This window comes from Papilio xuthus, unplaced genomic scaffold, assembly GCF_000836235.2.
Source record: "Papilio xuthus unplaced genomic scaffold, Pxut_1.1 DF828952.1, whole genome shotgun sequence".
Lineage (NCBI taxonomy): Eukaryota > Metazoa > Arthropoda > Insecta > Lepidoptera > Papilionidae > Papilio > Papilio xuthus.
In genome coordinates, this window is record NW_013529697.1 from 97,646 (window position 1) to 116,730 (window position 19,085).

Consider the following 19,085-nt stretch of genomic DNA (forward strand, 5'->3'; position numbering starts at 1 on the left):
TTCGTGTGAATTAGAATGTGCGGGCAGCGACACATCCATATTGAACAAAAAAATAAACGGTAACTTAATGCTTACTATTTGAACTGAAATATACACATTCAACATTAATATAATACTAAGTAATATAATCGTACGCTACATTTGCGTCATTACGTACTGATTTATAAAATTAAAACTGTTATCTATATATTTAGACATATATTAATAAAATTGGTGGGTGGAAAAAATTATTTTGAAAATGTTTGTCTATCGGTCCGCGAGGCCGCGTTTATTCCGGCTAAGCTCCGGAACGGCTGGACTGATTTTGATGGGAAGGTATCTGCTACTTGTTTATTTCTGCACTGACGAAGTCTACGTTCCCTACACGATATCTGACCCGGTGGACCGGTGGGCTGAAGTCAAGCTAAATTAGATGGCTCACTAGCTCCTTTCGATTAAAAAAGTGTCACGGAGTCTTTTTATACTGTGGATGTCTCGTCATGCTATTCTTTATTTATTGTTATTTATTTAAAAAAAAATCCAAGTAGGTTTTACATACTATAAAAAACCTAACCGGCGGGCCTTGCTTGAAAATATTTCTTTTTAAAATTGTAAGATTTTCCAAAGTAATAGAATTGGCAACATTTACTCGTCCAGCTGACATTCCCTTATTGGTTAAAACAAGACATTGTCAAGATGACATTGTTCGACCATCTGTCACTTCACTGACTGTGTCAATGTCAGCTGTCAGGATGACATTGTATCACATTCACATCACGATCACGTCACAAACTGACATTGTTCATTGGTCACACATGTGATGGTGAGTTTAGTTAATTTCCTTACGTGTCAGATGAAAGTTTAATTATGTAATTTATTTAAACAAAAAAACAACAATAAGTTTGTTAGTTATACGTTTAGCGATATGATGATTTAATAGATAGTTCTTTAGATAGATATACTTGTTTGTGATACAGTGAACAAAGTTCATCACATACTTGAGTTTTGAAATAAATTAGTACAAAAAGCCTCCAAGCTTGTAAGACTGGTATGGAATTTGCATTGTTTCAAATATATATATACTATTTTGGTGCATTTAAATATTTTTAATCAACTTTTTCCAGTGCTTTAAAGGTTGATTTAAAAGCGATACCAAACTTTTATTTATTTCGTCATCTTGTTTTCATTTCCAGTTCCCGATATGGTTGAAATGGCAAGGTCAGTTATATTTTGAAAAAATAAATTATGAAATAAATCTCCACAAGGACAGTGTTACACTTGTGTTCTAATATTAAATGTTGCACTTAAATGGAAATCACAGGCACGCATCTAAATCCCCCACTAGTAATAGCCGACTGGTGCACAGGCTGCTTCTTTCTTTGGCTTGTACATATTTTTCGTTTATTTAAAAAAGCACTTTGTAACCTGCTCTATATATAGTACATCTATTTATATAGAATGTCAGCACAATATCAAACTCTCGGGGTGTACAGTGTTGTAATTTTTTCAGATCGCTCAATTGACTGCCAGTTATTGTGGAGTCTAAGCACCATAAATCTCTAGGTAGTTATTTGTTTAAAATTTTACTTACCAATTTTTTATTCATATTAATTAGTCCAGCATTTGCTTAATTGTAAATTATGAAAACTATATAAAATGCTAAATTGTGATTGCTGTGACTAAAACACAATTTTGTTCTTGAATTGTAAGAGCCAAGGTGGTTTATAATGGATGAGTAATCCATCTCAAAATATCTGTAACAAACATAACATAAACATTGATAATGTTGTCCACATAAACATAAAGTAACACATTGTTTTATCATTGATATCCGAGTATGGAACTAAAAGAAAATTGCAATAACAACACCAGTCTCACCAAATAAATTTGTGGGAACCTATTCCTATAAATAAGCTTTGAAAACTGTCATTAACAGATATTCTCAAAAAGCTGAATGCGCATTAAATTTTCTTATTATAACATTCAAATTATTCTATATGTAAATATTTCTCAGAACACAAACATTTCCTCAAGTACTCCGAATGTCTTGGCAAAGATTTATTACAATCTGTTCAGGAATTTTATAAGCAAACATATGGACAAAATATTGATTTTAAATTTTTAAAGAACATTCCACAATTGTTTCAACACACAAGGAGAGTTAACCAAATAAATTATTATAATTTTTTTTTTGAATAACTTCAACATGTGCTATTCTTATATCAATATTCAAGTCTATTAACCTAAATACAATCCAGTTTGAAAGAAAATAAATGGAGATACCAAAAAAATATTACGCTAATTGTAATCAGTTAGTTGTGTGGTGACATACGCACACGCTCACACTGTGTGGACTGAGCCTATGCAAACAAGCGGGTTTATTATTTATTTGTAAATGGAACTGTGTCCTTAATGTTATAAAAATTAAACATAGAGTAAACAGTGGCCTTGATGTAAATAATATTTGCTACATATCTAAGTAGAGTGAAGAGATTACAATTGTTTACTTCAAATTGTATTAAACCTCTGACAAACAATGTTATCTGTCATGTTGTTGGCGGTGTCAGGTCTGGACAGGTGGCTAATGTTGCTGCGCCGTGTCCTCCACACTCACTGCGCATAACCGCTAGTGTACCTACACAATTACATTTCGAAGCCTACTTCATATCCATTTTCACGTCAATTACTATTTATTGCTGTCTGATTATATCCAAACGTAACATAGTAAGGTTTGATGGAAACTCGGCGTGGTAGTAGCGGTGGTGGGTGCGAGGAGGGAGCGGTGGCGGAGGCGCTCCGTCGTGCCGTCTGCCTGGCGGTCGACAGGTTGCACTCTCACTATCATTGCCTCACTAGCCTTAACGTGCTCTTTGTTTTAAACCACCTTCTACGGTATTTCTTGTACATGCTTTTTTCCAACCGATTAGTGGAACCATAATTTATAAATTCTGGACAGATCCGTGATTTTCTTTACCAGCGCATCTATAATGAAACAGGCGCAAAAAACAGGACACGGGTTTCCCTCACTGCAACTGACGCGAAGAGCTTCTAGAAAATGACGTAAAACAAACAGCTCGTATTTATAAGTTCATAAATCGATCGGTCCGCGGCCATCACACACGTCATAAGTTAAGAGTGACGGCCGCGGACCGATTATTGCATCAATTGAGCGTCTGTGTTCTCCACTTTACGTTCATTAACTAACACATTCTGTCGTTTAAAGCCGTGCGGGTTACAAATTCATTATATTTTCGCCCGGGTTTCAGGATAACTGAAGAGAAAGAGCGCGTTCCGTGTCTGGGCGAAGGCGAGGCCGGGGGCGACGGAATGGTGTCGCAGCAGCGGCGTTGCGTGGCGCTAGACGCGCTGCTTGCGTTCTGGGGTCTGGGCGCCTGGCTCGGCGTCAACGGGCTCTACGTGCAGCTGCCACTGCTCGTGCAGGCGTTGCCGGAGGGATGGTCGCTGCCCTCGGCCATGGCGCTCGCGGTGCAGCTAGCCAACGTGGGCCTGCTGGCGTACGCGGCGCTGCGCCGCCTGCTGCCGCGCGCGCCCGACGCTACCTACATATACGGCCTCCTTACCATCGGCACCCTCGCACTCCTTCTCAACTCGTTCCTGTACACCGCCACGACGCCCCTCGCCGGCGCCGACCGCTCCGTTGCCTTTCTTACGCTCACGTTTTTCGCGGCGCTGGTCGGTTGCACCAGCTCCGTCCTCTTCTACCCGTACCTGCGGCATTTCCGCGAGGTGTACCTCGCGACGTACCTAGCCGGCGAGGGGCTGAGCGGCTTCATCCCGAGCATTCTAGCGCTGGTGCAGGGCGTAGGCGGCGAGCCGGAGTGCGTGCCGAGCACTGACGCCGCCACGCTGATTCCCGTGCATCCTCCGGCGCGTTTTGACACCTCAGCCTTCCTGCTGATGCTCGCCGGGCTGTCGGCCCTGAGTCTCGTCAGCTTTGTGGGCCTGCACAACCTGAGGGCGTTCGACTCGGAGCGCGTACCGCAGGCGGCGGTCGCCAAGGAGGAGGAGGCGGAGGCGCCTCGGGGCTCACGGGCGCTGTGGGCCGCCGTGATGTCGCTCACGCTAGTGCTGAACGCGCTCTCGAACGGCGTGCTGCCCTCGGTGCAATCGTATTCGTGCATGCCGTACGGGGTGCGCGCGTACCATCTGGCGACGTCGCTGGCCGCGATGGCCAACCCGGCGGCGTGCCTGGCGGGCGTATGGCTGCGCCCGGCGAGCGCGCGACTGCTGGCCGCGGTGCTGGCGGTCGCCGCGGTGCCCCTGGCGTACCTGCTGGCCGCGGCGCTGCTCAGCCCCGCACCGCCGCTCCACCGCCATCCGGCGGGCGAGGTCTTAATCGTAAGTTTTATAATTTTTACTTTTACATAAGTGAAATATATGTATTTATCACCTGTCATTTGACGATGTCGATTATATTTTAAACCTAGCTTTTGTCCGCGACATCGTCTTCGCTATATTTAAAAAAAGGGTGAAATGTATCTCACATGTTACTCAACTCTGTTCTATATCTTTGCCAAATTTCATTAAGAACCATTGCGTTGTTAGCGACCGTACACATTACCTGGATCACAGATAGTCATATGTTAATTCAGACTACGTTCTACATTTATACAACATTTCCTCAAGATCCATGCAGCCGTTCTGAAGATAGCTTCTGACATCCATCGATCGAAACGTTCGCATTTATAATATTAGTAAGAAGTGAGATATGTAAGGAGGGGGAAGGAGGAAGGGAGCAAAGCAAAGTTGTATTGGGGTGCAGGTGGTGTCGTGGGTGTGGGCGGCGGCGAGCGTGTCGTACGCGCGGCTGTGGGTATGCGCGTGGGCGCGGCGCGGCGGGGCGCAGGGCATGCGGCTGTGCGGCGCCGCCACGCAGCTGGGCTCCGCGCTCGGCTCGCTGCTGCTCTTCGTGCTCGTCACCCGCACCGCGCTCTTCACGCAGCCCGCGCCCTGCCCCACCCCTTCTCTGCTCTCCAACAGGAGCTCGCTGCGAGCCGACCTCCTCTCTTATCCCAGTACTTAAAACTTTAATTAGTGCAATTTCGACGCTTTCTATAGGTTAGTGGTTGTTAGTGTTTTTTGTGTGGCTGCATTATTGTAAGAGTGGTGTGCAGAGCCGGGTGCGATGTGCTCATCTTTTAGAAAACATTGTATAGTCGTAGTTATTTGTAACAAAATATACAAGTGATATTTAAGTGAGGAATCGAGTGAGTGAGTGACTGAGCTGTGTACAGAACGTCAATAGCTGTGAATATTTACTTAATTTATTATAAAAAATCGCTGTTCTGTTTTGTGTAAATAAAATTTTAATAAAAAAGTTGACTATGTACTATAAAGCTTTAAATTAGATATTTATGTTTCTACTCGAAAATTTATTAAAAAAAAACCTGTACATTAGAGGTTTATATTGTGACGTAAGTTAGCGGTAGATCTGCTGTGATACTGTTTGTCCGGTCTGGTGAACATTGTGAGAACATGTCGCGCTGCAGCGACCGGCGCCTTTTCCTTGTCATCATGCGAGGAGGAAGCCGCTCTGATGTGCATCTTATAATGTTCGCTTTTGTGTACATTGTATTGTAACAATTTCATTGTATTCATATAAATAATGACTACTTAATTTAAATGTCAGCTGTCAGTAACTCAGCGGGAAATAACAATGAATGTCAATAAATATTCATGACAAAAACAACGTTTTTATTTATTTTCAAAGTCTTTATTATTTCGTTCATTTTAAATTATTTTATACAAATAAATATTAGCTTTCGCGGCTTCAGACTATTATTCCAGTCTATGTTCTGGAACAATAGTCTGAACTGTACTGCAGTTATGGAGTAATCACGTAAAGCAAAAACTCAACACTCAGTTCACATTTCCGCGATATAATCGCGTGTATGCATTTATGTTGAACAAAACTCTGCACTGACCATTTATACAACTATATCGAGATACCTAATGACAAACATCTAACAAGCCATCCATCCATCTATACTTTCACATTTATAGAATAAATATTAATAATAAAAAGCAGGATTTAAAAAACTAATTTTTATATGTAAATTAGTAACAAAAGCATAGATTAAAAAAGTGGCAAGTTATTTATCCCCTGTAGGTGTCCAGCTTCAGCCACGGACATAGTGATGTTGTTGTAACACTTTATAATAAGAAAAAGAAACTTAAAAGTTCTTATGTGTTTGATTTTATTGATAACGAAAGTGCAATTTGTCTAACGAATCGGTTTACCTCATGGTGCTCATGCATCGCCTGCTGACGCGCCAAGCGCGCTGGATACAAGAACGACCGATTGGTGTCGCCGTCACATTACTATACTTCAACAAGTATAGTTGGAGTGTATGCGTGTGGTGCATCTCCGTAGAGAGTGTGCGCGGGGGGGCAGGCCGCCGTCGGCGCCTGCGTGAAAAGTCGCGTGAAGTTGACCAGCAGGAACATTGTGAGCGTGCCGAGGATGGAGCCGAGCTGGCCGAACGCCCCGCAGGCGCGCATGGCTCGCGCGCCGCCGCGCCGCGCTCGCAGCGCCACCCACAGCCGCGCGTACGCCAGCGCCGCCGCGCCCGCCAGCCACGACGACACCTCCGCGCCACAAACAATTTTAATTTTTAAACACATTTATTGAAAACACTATTAATAAAAATCTGTTTTTACTATATTTGGCGTTACGCTTTCTCCTGAACAACTGGACAGATTTTAATGAAATAAGGTAGGGCATCCTTAGGGTGTTCAACCATCAAAATATTTTTTTGTCTAGTGTAAGGAAAGATTTCTCGTACAATTGATACGATTTTTTTATTATTTAAACTTTTAATTTTGCTTATGAACATGGCTGTGCAGTTACTATATGTTGTCACGTGCCGAATCCGCCAGGTAAGTGCCGTAAATAGGTGATAGAATAAAATTTGTCTAATAAGTAAAAAAAGGAGCAAGTAATTCGGCGAGCGTGCAGTAGGATATGTTACGAGTAGTTATAAGCAACTACGATACGTACGATAAGTGCCCGTCCGGCGACTTGGTCCTGCAGCGGCGGCGTGGGGCTAAGCAGCGCTGTCGCCAACATGTACGCCAACGGTCCCGTGGCGGCGGCCAAAATCGCTACCAGCGCGCGGACAGACAGCGGCGCTATCCACACCGCTGCCAGGCAGATTGCGGGGTCCGCGACCACCTTCAACGTCGCCGCCAGGTGGTACGTGGCCGCGCCGTACGGCATGCACGAGTAGGACTGGACCGCGTTCAGCACGCCGTTGTTGATGCAGTTAAGCGCCGCCGACGCTGCGAGCAGACACACCCAGGACTGTTCGAGTAGACACACCCGGGCCTCTTGCCGCTGCTCTTTACTCTCCGTTGGCAATTTTCGTTCTGAATCGAATTGGGACGTATTGTGGATATAGGTGAAACTCAGAAGACTCACTATCGATAAACCTCCTAAAATTGACAGGAACAAGTCGGTGTCGAAAAGCGGCAGGGGATGGACGGCGGTCCACATCGAGCCGTCGGGAGATGGGACGCACTCGGGTTCGCCTCCGACGCCTTGAATCAACGCCAGGATGCTCGGTAGAAGACCGCTCATACCTTCCCCCACCAGGTACGTGACTAGATACTCTTCACGGAAATATCTTAAATAGGGATAGAAGAGTACGGAACTGGTGCACCCGACAAGCGCAGAACAGAAGGTCAAAGCGAGGAAGGCAAGGGAGCGGTCCGCGCCGGCCAAAGACACGGTTTCGGGATGCAGGAAGGCGTTGAGAAAGAGCGCGGCGGCGCCTGTAGCCAGCAGGCAGTAGATGTGTGCGGCGTCTGATGTGCGCGGCAGTAGACGACGAGAGAGCGCGTGCGCGGCTATGCCGAGGTTGCCGAGCTGCACGGCCAGCGTGATCCAGGAGGGCAGCGCCCAGCCTTCGGGCTGCCGACGCAGCAGCAGCGGCGCCTGCAGGAACGTGCCGTTGACGCCCAGCCATGAGCCTAACCCGAACGCCGCCACCGCCAAGTCCAGCAAAATACATCGCTTCAGCTTTACCATTTCCTCTATGTTTTTGCAAGTTTCAATTTTTCAACGCACTGTAAGAATTTATCCACTTGCTCAGTGCACCACTTTACATTGTACGTCTCGACAAGACATATGTACTTGTGCAATTGTGACGGCAGGGGGAGGTGCGCGCACAAGTATGCATTGGTCGTGTCTCAGGTGGCCGCGGTGTTATACTGAAACTTATGAAGTTAGATTTGCTAATCGCATATTACACGTGATAACATGATTTTAATACATTTATATCAACACCCAAATAGCATGACGTCAACATTCAATTGGTCAGTTTAGCGATATACATCGGTATAAAGATAGAGTCCAGTCCCATTCTGACAGCGACAAACTAATGTGACTTGGTTAAAGTGACCTGCTATCGCGGTTTGGTCAGAAAGTACTTGATGTTATCATATAACATAACTTAGTGCTATAGGTTATGTCTTGGCGGCGGGTCTTAACTTCGCATGAGTCGCTGCGCAGAACACAGTTTCAGGTTTAGCAGGGCGTTGCGGGATGGGGGGAATCGATGGCGTTCCCTCCCCGAAGCCACATTTTTCGTTTTATTTTTTATGAAAGTATGCATCTACCTAATATTAATTATCGATGCACCGGAGCAAATATTATTATAAAAAGAGCACATTTTCACATTGTTTAAAGATCTTTATACTATGTACTTAGTCTTAAAGACTAAGACTAAATGCAAAGACAATATAATTTGTGTTCCCCTGCTTCCAAGATTTTTAATTTGTAAAGTCAATATGCAATACGTATGCTGATACTTTTATTTTAAATGTAGCCGCAATCAGTGCTCTTTAATGGCTGTCTGTAACCACTCGACAAACAACTATTATACATTTTCCCTCTTTTCAACCGTATTAGTGGTAGTTATAAAAAGGCATAGCTTATTAAATAGTTCTAAGGGAGCGCAGGCTAAGCGAGCTGATAGCTTTTAGATGGACACATTCTTTTGGTTGTCACCGAGAGCGATCTTCTAATCGGCAATGTTAAGAAGTTTAAAAACTTTTGGAACGGTTAAGTAATTTAGTTGTTATCAAGGTAAGAGCGTTGATTATCCGATAGCTATTAGACCTATATCAGCATCGAAAGCTGTCTTAACGACCATATGATGTGATAGCATGGACTTGCCGGCCTTCGTGTGCGCCTTCTTCGCAGCCAAGAACGTGCACTTGCTCACGGCCTTCCTGTGTTGGAGATCAGGTTTCTTTTTTAAATTCTGGATAAAGTATTTTTTAGTCAATAGATCTATTACAGGGAAAACGTTTATATTATAGTTGAGGTGGTGGGCGTGTGGCGTGAGTGCGCAGCACGCGGAGTACGGATGCGCGCGGCCGGGAGCTGCTGGCCCTTGCCGCTGCCCGCTGTCGGCGCACGCCGCGAGGGCGTGCTGCTGGATGTCCACTGCCCTCACGCTAAAGTACTACTCGACAAGGTAAGCAGGGAAATAGTCGAGAAAAATAAATTGAAAAAACTAAAATATCCATTATCCGTAAAAAAAATTGTCGTGCATTTTTCTTTAAGGCGTCGGTCGCGCACGCGTTCAATCACCGATACTCTTGGCTGTTACTGGACACGGCAGCGGCAGAGGCGAACGGGTCGGTGGATTACAAAGTTGAGGCACGGTCGCAAGCCATGTTGCGGTTCGCCGCCGTGCTGCCCGACGCGGATGTGGTGTGGGCAACACCGGCAGCGGCTATGGACGTGTACCGCGTGGCGGTGGGCTGGCCTCTAGTGAACACCGCACTGCCTTCGCCAAGTGCCGCGATGTGGGCGGCGTGGAGTGCGCTGCCCGCAGCTGCCGCGCGCCGTCGAGACCTCGCCGGTGTGCGCCTCAGCGCGGCCACCGTCGTTAGTTCTAGTCTAATTACCAACTCACTATGTTATATTATTTTAGACAGTTTTAAAAAGACGGCATGAAAATCAGTAATGCTTATTATTTAAAACAATCCATTAACGAGAATACTTTTCTTATAGCAAAAGGTGAAAATCGAGCGCGCAGCCACATGAAGAGTACATTTTGTTCATCTAATAAGGTCCTCTCCCATAGAGGTCAATTCTCCTTCGCATACATTGTAAAAGTAAAGTTATGTGTTACATAATGGCGGTACAATGGGGCGGGCGCGGCGCAGGTCAGCCGGCCGCAGCAATTCTCCGGCTGGGCGGACGTGAGCAGCCGCGCAGTCGACACCTTCCCCAAGCTCACATACCCCCTCATGATGCTGCTTGCTGAGGACTTGAACTTTCGGTGAGCGAATCCTACATATATAAAACCTCGTTGTTAAGTACTATAAGTCGTTATAAAATCGTCGGTTGTGATCTGTGGCGGCGCGCGGATCAGGTACGACCTGCGACAGGTGGACGCGTACGGCGAGGAGCTCAACGGCACCTTCGGCGGGCTAGCCGGCCTGTTGCAGCGCGGGATCGACATCGGCGTCGCCTCCATGTTCATGCGCGCGGACCGATGGCGCGCTCTGCACTACGCCGCCGAGACCATCGAACTCAAGTTAGCATAACATAATAAATAAACTGAACTAAATGTAACATATATATTTTTAATGCGTGTACACCGTCCGAGCAGAGGCGCGTTCATATTCCGTCAGCCGGCGCAGTCGGCGGTGGCCAACGTGTTCGCGCTCCCGTTCAGCCGCGGAGTGTGGGCGGCGGCGGGCTGCGCAGCGTGTGCGGCAGGCGCGTTGCTGGCAGCGCTGGCCGCGCTGGCTCGCATCGCGGGCGCACCCGAGCCCGCACTCGTCCATATCACGCTGCCGGACTGCTTCACCTTCGTCATGGGCGCCATCTGTCAGCAAGGTGCGCACTGACAAACATCGCGCCGACTCATTGTTACTCTCTGATTCGATTCAATAATCTATTGTAGCTTAAAATATTTATTTATTTTTTATCTGTTACTATTTCACAAAATAATAATAATAATAATCTTTATTCAGACACATACATGGTCCATACAAAACAAAAAATACAAATTTAAATTCTGACACAAAAATAAAAATCAAAATAAAACAAAACTCTTCAGAAAAAATGCAGGTATGAATGTGGTAACATAAGTAAGTATGTACATTTTAATATCTTTTAGGTTTATTAAATTAGTGTTATTACGATAAATGTATGACTGATACGAGGCAATCGTGCGATTCTAATATCCCTAAATTATTATTTATCTGTCTATCATTATTATTGAAGTCTTGATAATTATTGGAATAACAAAACCATCGCCGTCGTTTTTATCTTGTATGTATGTATGTATGTAACATGCAATTGGTGTCGCCTAGTACGTGCATTAGCGTGCAGCCTGCAGTCTGCACCGGGCAGCCTGCAGAATGCCGGGTGCTGGGTGCAGGTTGCAGGGTGCAGCGTGCAGCGTGCGAGCTGCAGCATTGCGGTGCGCAGGGTCGGAACTGGCGCCGCGGCTGTGGTCGCTGCGGCTAGTGATGTTCTGCGCGCTGCTGTCGTCGCTATTCACGTTCACCTCGTATGCGGCCAAGGTGGTGGCCATTCTGCAGGCACCTAGCGACGCACTGCAGACCATAGACGACCTCACCGACTCGCCCTTGGCGCTGGGCGTGCAGGACACCACCTACAAGAAAGTTTACTTCGCCGTAAGTCAAGGTCGTCCTGGCGAGCGCTCGATGGAGCGAGTACGTAATGCAATGACGTTGACTGTGGGCGGCGTGGGCGCAGGAGAGCGAGGAGCCAGCGACACAGCGGCTGTTCCGGCGCAGACTGGCGCCGCTGGGCGAGCGCGCTTACCTCGGCGTGGCGGAGGGCGTGGCGCGGGTGCGCACCGGCCTCTTTGCTTTCCAGGTGGTCACGCTGCACGGCAATTGTTTACATGTTACTGAACATATTTCATAGTAATTATATACCTATTTATTTACATGGAAGAGTTAGTGGTTAAGTTATAATAATAGATACAAGATAGTTAATTTACAGCCATTTTCAAGCCTATACTTATAGTGTTGGTTTGATTAATAAGGCTGCCGGCGGAAAAATAGGTATACATTTACGTACTTACGCAATATTTATTGAAAATCAATAAAGTACTAATCAAATTAGTTTAAGAAGTCTCGGCTTAGACAACTCCTCGCCGAAAACACTTATTGAGCATATTCATATTATACGGAAATAACCTTGGTGGGTTGCTGGTACGGGAAGGTGGAGCAGGGATCGGGGTACGACGTCATCAGCAGGACGTTCACGGAGCGTGAGAAATGTGGCCTCAAGGAGATACAGGCCTTCAAGCTGCCAATGGTGGCCGTGCCCATCCGCCGGCACTCCGGCTACCGGGACCTGGTGGCCTCCAGGTGATCGCTACACGTTTTCACAGACTAACTATAAGCTTAAATGCTTAAATTGTTAGGCTTAAATGATTTGCCATTTTCTCGAAAGAAACTATAAATTTGAACCATCGGCCAGTTTATCAGTGGGCGAGCTTGCAACTGTTTAATAAAGCGTTCAGTCTTGTTGATGTGGCTGCAGGCTGCGGTGGCAGCGCGAGGTGGGGCTGATGTCGCGCGCACGGCGGCTGTGGGTGGCAGAGCCGCCGCGCTGCGGGTGGGGCGGCACGGACGCGGCCGGCGTGGGGCTGCGCGACGTGATGGGGGCGCTGCACGCTCTGCTGGCGGGCGCCGCTGTCGCCTGCGCGCTGCTGCTGGCCGAGCGGCTCGCACACGCGGTGCGCCTCTCACAACTGCGCAGGAAGCGAACAGCGCCAACATTCGAACCTTAGAAGTCTGTCTCGTAAATTAGCAAGATTTTGTATACCTTCTTTGCTATGTTTATAGCGGTAGGCGCATGAGTATACAAATCATTACATTCAAACAAAAATATTGCTTAGATAAAATGAAAGAAAAAAGAAATAGGCTTATAGATATACATATAATATTCCCAATGCAAATAAGAGCGACTGTGATCAAGCAATCGACTTGTATTATAATCAACACCTTTTAGTTCGATTCTCGCCTTGTTTGTTTATACGCATGGTACATTTATCCGACGTTGTTAAGTTGAAAGAAAATAAGGTGTGCCTGCATGTCTGGGAAGAAATTCAAGTTTTAAGGAAATGTTCGCCGCTATGTTTTGGTTTTTAATTCGATAGTTAGTATTACTGTCTTTGTAAAAAATTATATGTCATACGTAGTTGTAAATACAAAAATCTTGGTTCGTTTATTTGATCTCTCCTTGACATCTCCGCCTGACATAGCAGTTTAGTAGCGACATGGCGAGGCGGGGTGGGGGTGGTGGTGAGGGGCCTGGCAGCAGCTAACAATGAAAACTACGACAAGTATTTTCTCGATATTTTATTTAATTTGATATCGACCATAATCTAAATGTGTACATATCAGTGTGTGTGATCATATCAAATAAACATAACAAAATTTTGTCTGAGGTGCTGCAGGAGGCAGCTCCCGATCCACAGTACATGGACCGGCCCCGTTGCGTCCGGCGCGACGTCTGCAGCTAGTATAGGCTGCAAGGGAGTGTGGGTTACTGTAGGGGAGAGCGGGGGGCTACAGGGGAGTGCGGGAGTGCTGCAGGCACTACAGGTAGAGGCAGAGGACGAGAAAGAGCGCGATAGCGAGCGCGGCCCGCAGCATACGGTCCAGCAGCAGCGCAGCTGCCGCCCACACGCCCGCGCCTCCGTCTCCACTCTGCAACACAGCGCGCTGCCAACTTACCAGAACCTACTAATGGATATGTATATTTTCAGATTTGCAAAAATGCATGTAATCACTTCAAGACATCATGCTTATAAAATTCAATGAGTCCGAAGTTTAAATTAATTTTTTGAAGATATATATATAACTTTACTATTTGACTGCATATGGAGTAAACGCAGGTCGAGTGGCAGTAGCGAGTTAGGACGTATGTACCTCAGGTGCGAGGCTGCAGAGAGAGGAGGCGGCGGCGAGCGCGGAGCGCAGACGACGCGGGGGCGCGGCGGTGACGGCCGCCAGCAGGCGCGTCAGTGCCGCGCACAGGGCCGCCAGCCCGCCGCATATGCAGAGCGCGCCCGCCAACTCCACCGCGAGCGGTGTCGTCGCCGAGCCCGGCAGCCTCACCAGCGCCGATATCAACCTGGCGAGTTTTTAAAGTCAACTGCATCGACTCCGCATGTGATTAGACACAATGGTAAATGTTCCGTCAGAGACACCTTTCACAACATTTGTTTTTTTTATATCTTTCTAATATTACTTCGTACTTTACTTGACTAATCTTACTAATATTATAAATGCGAAAGTTTAGATAGATGGATGCATAGTACATCCAGTTCAGCCCCGGATGAGGCTGAGTCCGGACACACAGACGTAGTGTACAGGCAATAATCAACGGTGTACCCCCAATCCGGACCACGGAGAAATAAAACCACCTAATGCTGGTTAACATAGAATGATTGTGTTGTACACCCATGTTGTATATACCCATATATCGTCTAATATTTGATCTTAACTATGTACCTGACAGGGAATCATTTACATGGTTAACATATGTATATGTGTGTGTGTTGTGGTTAGCGATTCGAATGAAGCTGCCGAGTGTGCATTACATGCCCCTCAGTCTTCTACATTTCCTGCTTGCGGTGGGATTTGCACAGAACACGTGTGCTCTACATATTTCTGTTCTTGTTGTGCGATCGTGTAATACACGCTCAAACTCTTCTTTGGCAGTGGTCGTTGATACGGACATGAATGTTACTACGCATATTTCGAACGGTTAATTACTTTGGAATTTAGCCTAACTGTAGAAGACGATTTATTAAGTATATAATATATAAAATAAATACCAGATGGCGGCAGTAAAGGAGGCGCAGGCACAGAGCGGGGGTCGTGCGGCTGGGGGCAGCAGCAGCGCCGCCAACAGCAGCAGCGCTGCGGCGGCCAGCACGGCGGTGGTGGCGAGGGCGTGGGCGGGTGCGCGCCGTCGCAGCCCCAGCGCCCAGGCGACCACGCGCCGCTCGCCGTCGCCGCGCCGCCACGTCTCCGTCGAGTGAGAAACGCTAGCTAGCTCCCAGGCGCCCGCCTCGAACACCGTCTGCCCCTGCAATGACACGACGCGGATACTCTTTAAGTTTGACAGTGATTTGTAAAAATACTAAGCAACTGAGTCATTACTTACGTATTTATTAAAATCGAAAACTCCAGTACAACATAAAAGTACAGCTACGATTAAGCATGGCGCATAATATGGATATTGGATAATACGAACTTCAGCGTGCGCGACGGTGAGGTCGAGCTGGTCGGAGTCGTGGTCTCGGGAGGCGAACTTGAAGACAGCGGTGTGTAGGTCCCGCGGCCAGTCGTCGAGGCGCAGCGCCAGGGGCGCCGAGAGGTCGAGGCGTGAGGTCCACTCGATGCGGCCGTCGCTGGCGAGACGAGCATGCTGGCCTGCTGACGCGGCCGGGTCGGCGCCGCGAGTGGCCGCGCTCACCAGCGCTACGTCGGGCAGCCAAAGTCGCTCGGCCGGCACGCCCGCGTACCCGCAACCCCATACCGAGGAGTTCCAACTTAGTCGTGCGTCCTCCCAGCTCTGCGCGATTCATCAATATATCTTTGTGTTTAAAATTATAATTTAGTTTTTTTAAATCGTAGTATAACAGTGGTAGAGCCCGCTTTAACATCTTCGCACGAATTGGCCCGGCACCCCCGGTGAAATACCACGACCACACAGAAGACAGGCGTGGAGTGGAAGCAATTCCGCGTTTTGTCTGATGAGTGTGCGTCCCGGAGGCCTAATTTAGACATCTTTCTCTTACCACCGTTTTTGTTATAAGGAAACGATGGGAATTGGAAGTGGACTTTCCGGATGAGAGAAACCATGGAAAGAAAAAATATATTCTTTCCGTGCATCCTCTCTTCCGTCGATTAAAGGCAACGCATATGCAATTGCGTATGTCTATGGGCAACGGTCACTTCACTATTTCAGCGATTTCAGGTGGCCGCTCGCTCGTTTGCCACCTAAAAGTTATAAAAAAAAGTCCTTGTATGGTACATGAAGAGACAAGTAGGCACTGATTTTGCGGAAAAGGGTACGCTATTATGACAAAGGGAAGCGTAAGTATTTAAAGTCGACATAAAATATTAGGTTATGTGTGCTTAATATGGATATGCGCGTACCATTTGCAAGTCGGCCAGCATTCTGACGGCAGAGCGGCGCTCGTCGAGGGCGGCGTGGCGAACAATGAGCGCTAGGCGCACGGGCATACGCGGCGAAGGCGGCGCGCCGCGGTCGTACTCCGCCAACAGCGCGTCCATCCGCTCCGAGAGTGCGCTCGCGTTGCCGCACGCCGCGCTCGTCACTCCTACATCTGGGTCATTACACACATATCCCTAACAACGCATCTGTTGAATTTTAACCGTCCGCCGATACAGCGATGTAGGCACCATGTTAAGGTAGGCTGTTATATTCTCCGAGCGAAACCGGCGCATCGTGAATCATTGTTCACTTATTAACGTATGTAGCAGAATTATTATAGCTTGAGGTTTGGCTTCACTACGATTGGATGTGGGGGCTAATTAATTTTTGTATTCATTATAACTTAAAAGACATATCACTTTAGAGTGGAAATGTGGTCGTGGGGAAACAAGTGAGGCAGAATAAAGAAGCAGCTGCTTACGAAAGTGCAGCAGCAGCAGCGGCAGCAGCAGGGCGTGCATCGCGGCCGCGCCGGCAGCCATCACGCATGACACTGTTCGCGCCCCGCCGCGCCGCGCCTCGCCGCCCAACTTTGCGCCGCCAGAGGTCCGCAACATTGCCCGCTACAGCTACCGGCCTCAGCCACCACGGCCAAATACTTCACTGATATCATATTTATTGTCCTCACAGTTTAGCTTATCGCTTTTAATCGAATGAAATGAATTAACTGTGAATGAGATTCAGATGTACCACTTCCGCCGGGAGGTCAGCAGCTAGCAGAGTTTTTAAAAATATTAAGGTACTGGAAAGGTGACGCGCCCCTGGTTTCGGCACTGATGTGGGGTTGCGGGGTGTGCGGGGTCTCCGGCGCGTGGGCGCACTATCGGGCGTCCGTCGCTTCAAGTGCTTGTCCCTATCGCACGTCACGACCTCGCCATTGTGGAGCAGGATGGTGTCGTGACGTGGCACGATGGACAGATTTCGATGAAACTTTGGAAGAGCCTTTTATCAGGACTAAAGCGCTTTTTGGCGTGTTTACTATGTCTTTTGACCTAATAATGAGACCAAAATAAATTTTAAGAAACTATTTGTTTAGTAAAAACGGCGACGGCGCCGCGCTCTGGACCAATGATAAGGTAGGGTGCAGTTGGAGACCGCCCAGGTCGCTGAGCAGAACGGGGCGCCTCGGGTGTGCAAATTATAGGCTCACGAAACCCTAATGACCTGATAAAAGGGGGCGCCGTGGAAACCCAGGTTACTGATACCCCCCGAACCTGCATTGCACGGTGTCGTCTCTGAGGAGCGCCTACGGGCACAGCGCCCCATTAAGGGCGCATTGAGGAGCCCTATTCTCGGGCTGGTCAATGGGGCGTCGCGGTGGTAAGTTAATCCCGTGGCGTCCCACATTATGGCTATGAGGGAACAGAGGGGCTTAGTGGGTATGCTCCCATTCGGGGAGAGAATCCCACATAACTACCGTGCCTTCCCAAAGGCATGAAGTATGCCTAAAGCATTCCCCTCTAAAAAAAAAAAGGTTACTGATACCCAGTTGTTTATTTAAAATAAATAAAAGTCAGTAGACATCATGGAGGAACTTTATTTTATACATCTTGGACTTAACACTAGACAGCTCATCCAAAGTGCGGCCATACACGGACAATATTGTACAATCTGAACCGAAAGGATACCTCAAAGCGCGCGTGGCGGTGCGTTGGTATTTTAGAAGCGACTGAAATCTTCAGTTCGCGTATGGCCGTTGTTAGTGACTCCGTTATCGGGCACAAAGTCCCAACCTGCGTGTCACTGTCAACCAACCACTAATCAAACAAACATTCTATACTTAGGTACAATTCAAAACAACCGAAACAAACAAGTGAGAAAATAATATGAACATAAATAGTTCACTTATCGTAACACGTGTATCGGCGCGGCGCGGCGCCGGCCTGGCACCGGATGTCGGGCGCTTCCTTCTCGCTCGATTCTGCTGCAAATTATTAACTAAATAGTGATATGCGAGGAGAACACAACACCATCTCACCTGATCTATATATTATATGACTTTAAAGGAAATTAGAAATATAGAATGGCACTATCAACTTTAGAAGACACGAAGCTCGTGAGGGCTGCGCCGCCGCTCGCTGGCTCACCCTTAATATATAACAATTATTACAATAAAACAAAAAATAAACAATAAGAATTTAACAAATAAAGCGACAAATAACAAACCCGTTATTCATTGTTACAATTACATATTACGTTTAAACTAAGTCAGTTTGTCATTGAGTTATTTATAATCCCAATGTGATAAAACAACTTTCTTCTATATATTAATTAAAATAACACAGTCAAATGTCAATATAAAATTAATAGGAAATTCATAACAACTTAGTTTGTATTCTATCTTAAGTTAACAATAACTAAGCACAATCTTATAATCACAAACTATTATAATAACACATTTTATTAATTACATTGTATTATAACTATACACTTCAGAGAATCCGATCTGCATTAGTTTTTTTATTTGTTTTTTACTTCTGCTCTGTTAAGGTAACAGCTAGCATCCCACGTACGTATATACGAGTACATATGCACGTATTTACCGCGGCCGCTCGTCCGCTCGTCCGCTCGCGCGGCTTCCCCGGCTCGGCTGGCCGCCACTCGGTGCGAGGGCGACGACAAGTATAGCTCGTTACATTGTGTATTTTCATTTTTTTCTTGGGGTGAATAATTATTATACGGTATAAATTTTGTTCGTTAGGACTGAAACGCATTTGGTCTTTGATCAATGTCATAGTGTAGGGTGGTTTCAAGGCCTGTTTTAAGTGAGGAGTTCAGTGGCAGTCGGGCGGGGGCGGTGGAGGCGCCGGCGGGGGCCAGTCGGGCT

General features: G+C 46.8%; 5 protein-coding genes across 9 annotated transcripts in view; 2 read left to right on the forward strand and 3 right to left on the reverse strand.

Moving 5' to 3' along the window:
- The first annotated feature begins 720 nt into the window (after window positions 1-720).
- LOC106127070 (solute carrier family 52, riboflavin transporter, member 3) lies at window positions 721-5,680 on the forward strand. 5 transcript variants are annotated; one of them, XM_013325046.1, is made up of 5 exons: window positions 737-802; window positions 1,173-1,197; window positions 1,490-1,542; window positions 3,246-4,338; window positions 4,763-5,680. In XM_013325046.1, the coding sequence occupies exons 4-5, from the start codon at window positions 3,307-3,309 to the stop codon at window positions 5,021-5,023; spliced, it is 1,293 nt and encodes a 430-aa protein (XP_013180500.1). In that variant the 5' UTR covers window positions 737-802; window positions 1,173-1,197; window positions 1,490-1,542; window positions 3,246-3,306; the 3' UTR covers window positions 5,024-5,680. The 5 variants fall into 5 exon arrangements, with proteins under 5 accessions (XP_013180492.1, XP_013180500.1, XP_013180509.1 ...); XM_013325055.1 differs by lacking the exon at window positions 737-802 and adding an exon at window positions 809-1,027; XM_013325038.1 differs by lacking the exon at window positions 1,490-1,542 and having other exon boundaries at window positions 721-802.
- Window positions 5,681-6,321: 641 nt separating this feature from the next.
- LOC106123333 (solute carrier family 52, riboflavin transporter, member 3-like) lies at window positions 6,322-8,260 on the reverse strand. Its single transcript, XM_013319588.1, has 2 exons — window positions 7,001-8,260; window positions 6,322-6,588 (listed from the first exon to the last, which is right to left on the reverse strand). The coding sequence occupies exons 1-2, from the start codon at window positions 8,027-8,029 to the stop codon at window positions 6,322-6,324; spliced, it is 1,296 nt and encodes a 431-aa protein (XP_013175042.1). The 5' UTR covers window positions 8,030-8,260.
- A 908-nt stretch (window positions 8,261-9,168) lies between these two features.
- Window positions 9,169-12,794, forward strand: LOC106123338 (uncharacterized). Its single transcript, XM_013319601.1, has 10 exons — window positions 9,169-9,250; window positions 9,325-9,482; window positions 9,563-9,898; window positions 10,180-10,295; window positions 10,389-10,553; window positions 10,629-10,858; window positions 11,456-11,664; window positions 11,747-11,869; window positions 12,221-12,369; window positions 12,545-12,794. Exons 1-10 carry the CDS (start codon window positions 9,169-9,171, stop codon window positions 12,792-12,794), a joined length of 1,818 nt encoding a protein of 605 aa, XP_013175055.1.
- A 556-nt stretch (window positions 12,795-13,350) lies between these two features.
- On the reverse strand, window positions 13,351-16,747 carry LOC106127849 (acetylcholine receptor subunit beta). Its single transcript, XM_013326132.1, has 6 exons — window positions 16,680-16,747; window positions 16,180-16,370; window positions 15,272-15,592; window positions 14,850-15,103; window positions 13,939-14,143; window positions 13,351-13,716 (listed from the first exon to the last, which is right to left on the reverse strand). Exons 1-6 carry the CDS (start codon window positions 16,738-16,740, stop codon window positions 13,606-13,608), a joined length of 1,143 nt encoding a protein of 380 aa, XP_013181586.1. The 5' UTR covers window positions 16,741-16,747; the 3' UTR covers window positions 13,351-13,605.
- Window positions 16,748-17,504: 757 nt separating this feature from the next.
- The window catches only part of LOC106123348 (DNA-binding protein D-ETS-6), a 15,373-nt gene continuing 13,792 nt past the window's right edge, over window positions 17,505-19,085 (reverse strand). Inside the window, exon 7 of the mRNA XM_013319612.1 lies at window positions 17,505-17,610. Coding sequence (XP_013175066.1) covers window positions 17,505-17,610 — 106 coding nt within the window. The remainder of the gene's footprint in view (window positions 17,611-19,085) is intronic.

Coding starts and splice junctions, on each gene's coding strand:
- LOC106127070 (XM_013325038.1), top strand. Junction 4,339..4,762: donor CGGCGGGCGAGGTCTTAATC/GTAAGTTTTATA, acceptor ATTGGGGTGCAG/GTGGTGTCGTGGGTGTGGGC.
- LOC106123333 (XM_013319588.1), bottom strand. CDS start 8,029: ATGGTAAAGCTGAAGCGATGTATTTTGCTGGACTTGGCGGTGGCGGCG. Junction 6,589..7,000: donor TCGCCGGACGGGCACTTATC/GTACGTATCGTA, acceptor TGTGGCGCGGAG/GTGTCGTCGTGGCTGGCGGG.
- LOC106123338 (XM_013319601.1), top strand. CDS start 9,169: ATGGACTTGCCGGCCTTCGTGTGCGCCTTCTTCGCAGCCAAGAACGTG. Junction 10,859..11,455: donor GGGCGCCATCTGTCAGCAAG/GTGCGCACTGAC, acceptor TGCGGTGCGCAG/GGTCGGAACTGGCGCCGCGG. Junction 12,370..12,544: donor CGGGACCTGGTGGCCTCCAG/GTGATCGCTACA, acceptor ATGTGGCTGCAG/GCTGCGGTGGCAGCGCGAGG.
- LOC106127849 (XM_013326132.1), bottom strand. CDS start 16,740: ATGGCTGCCGGCGCGGCCGCGATGCACGCCCTGCTGCTGCCGCTGCTG. Junction 16,371..16,679: donor GCTGCTGCTGCTGCACTTTC/GTAAGCAGCTGC, acceptor GTAATGACCCAG/ATGTAGGAGTGACGAGCGCG. Junction 14,144..14,849: donor TCCTTTACTGCCGCCATCTG/GTATTTATTTTA, acceptor AAAACTCGCCAG/GTTGATATCGGCGCTGGTGA.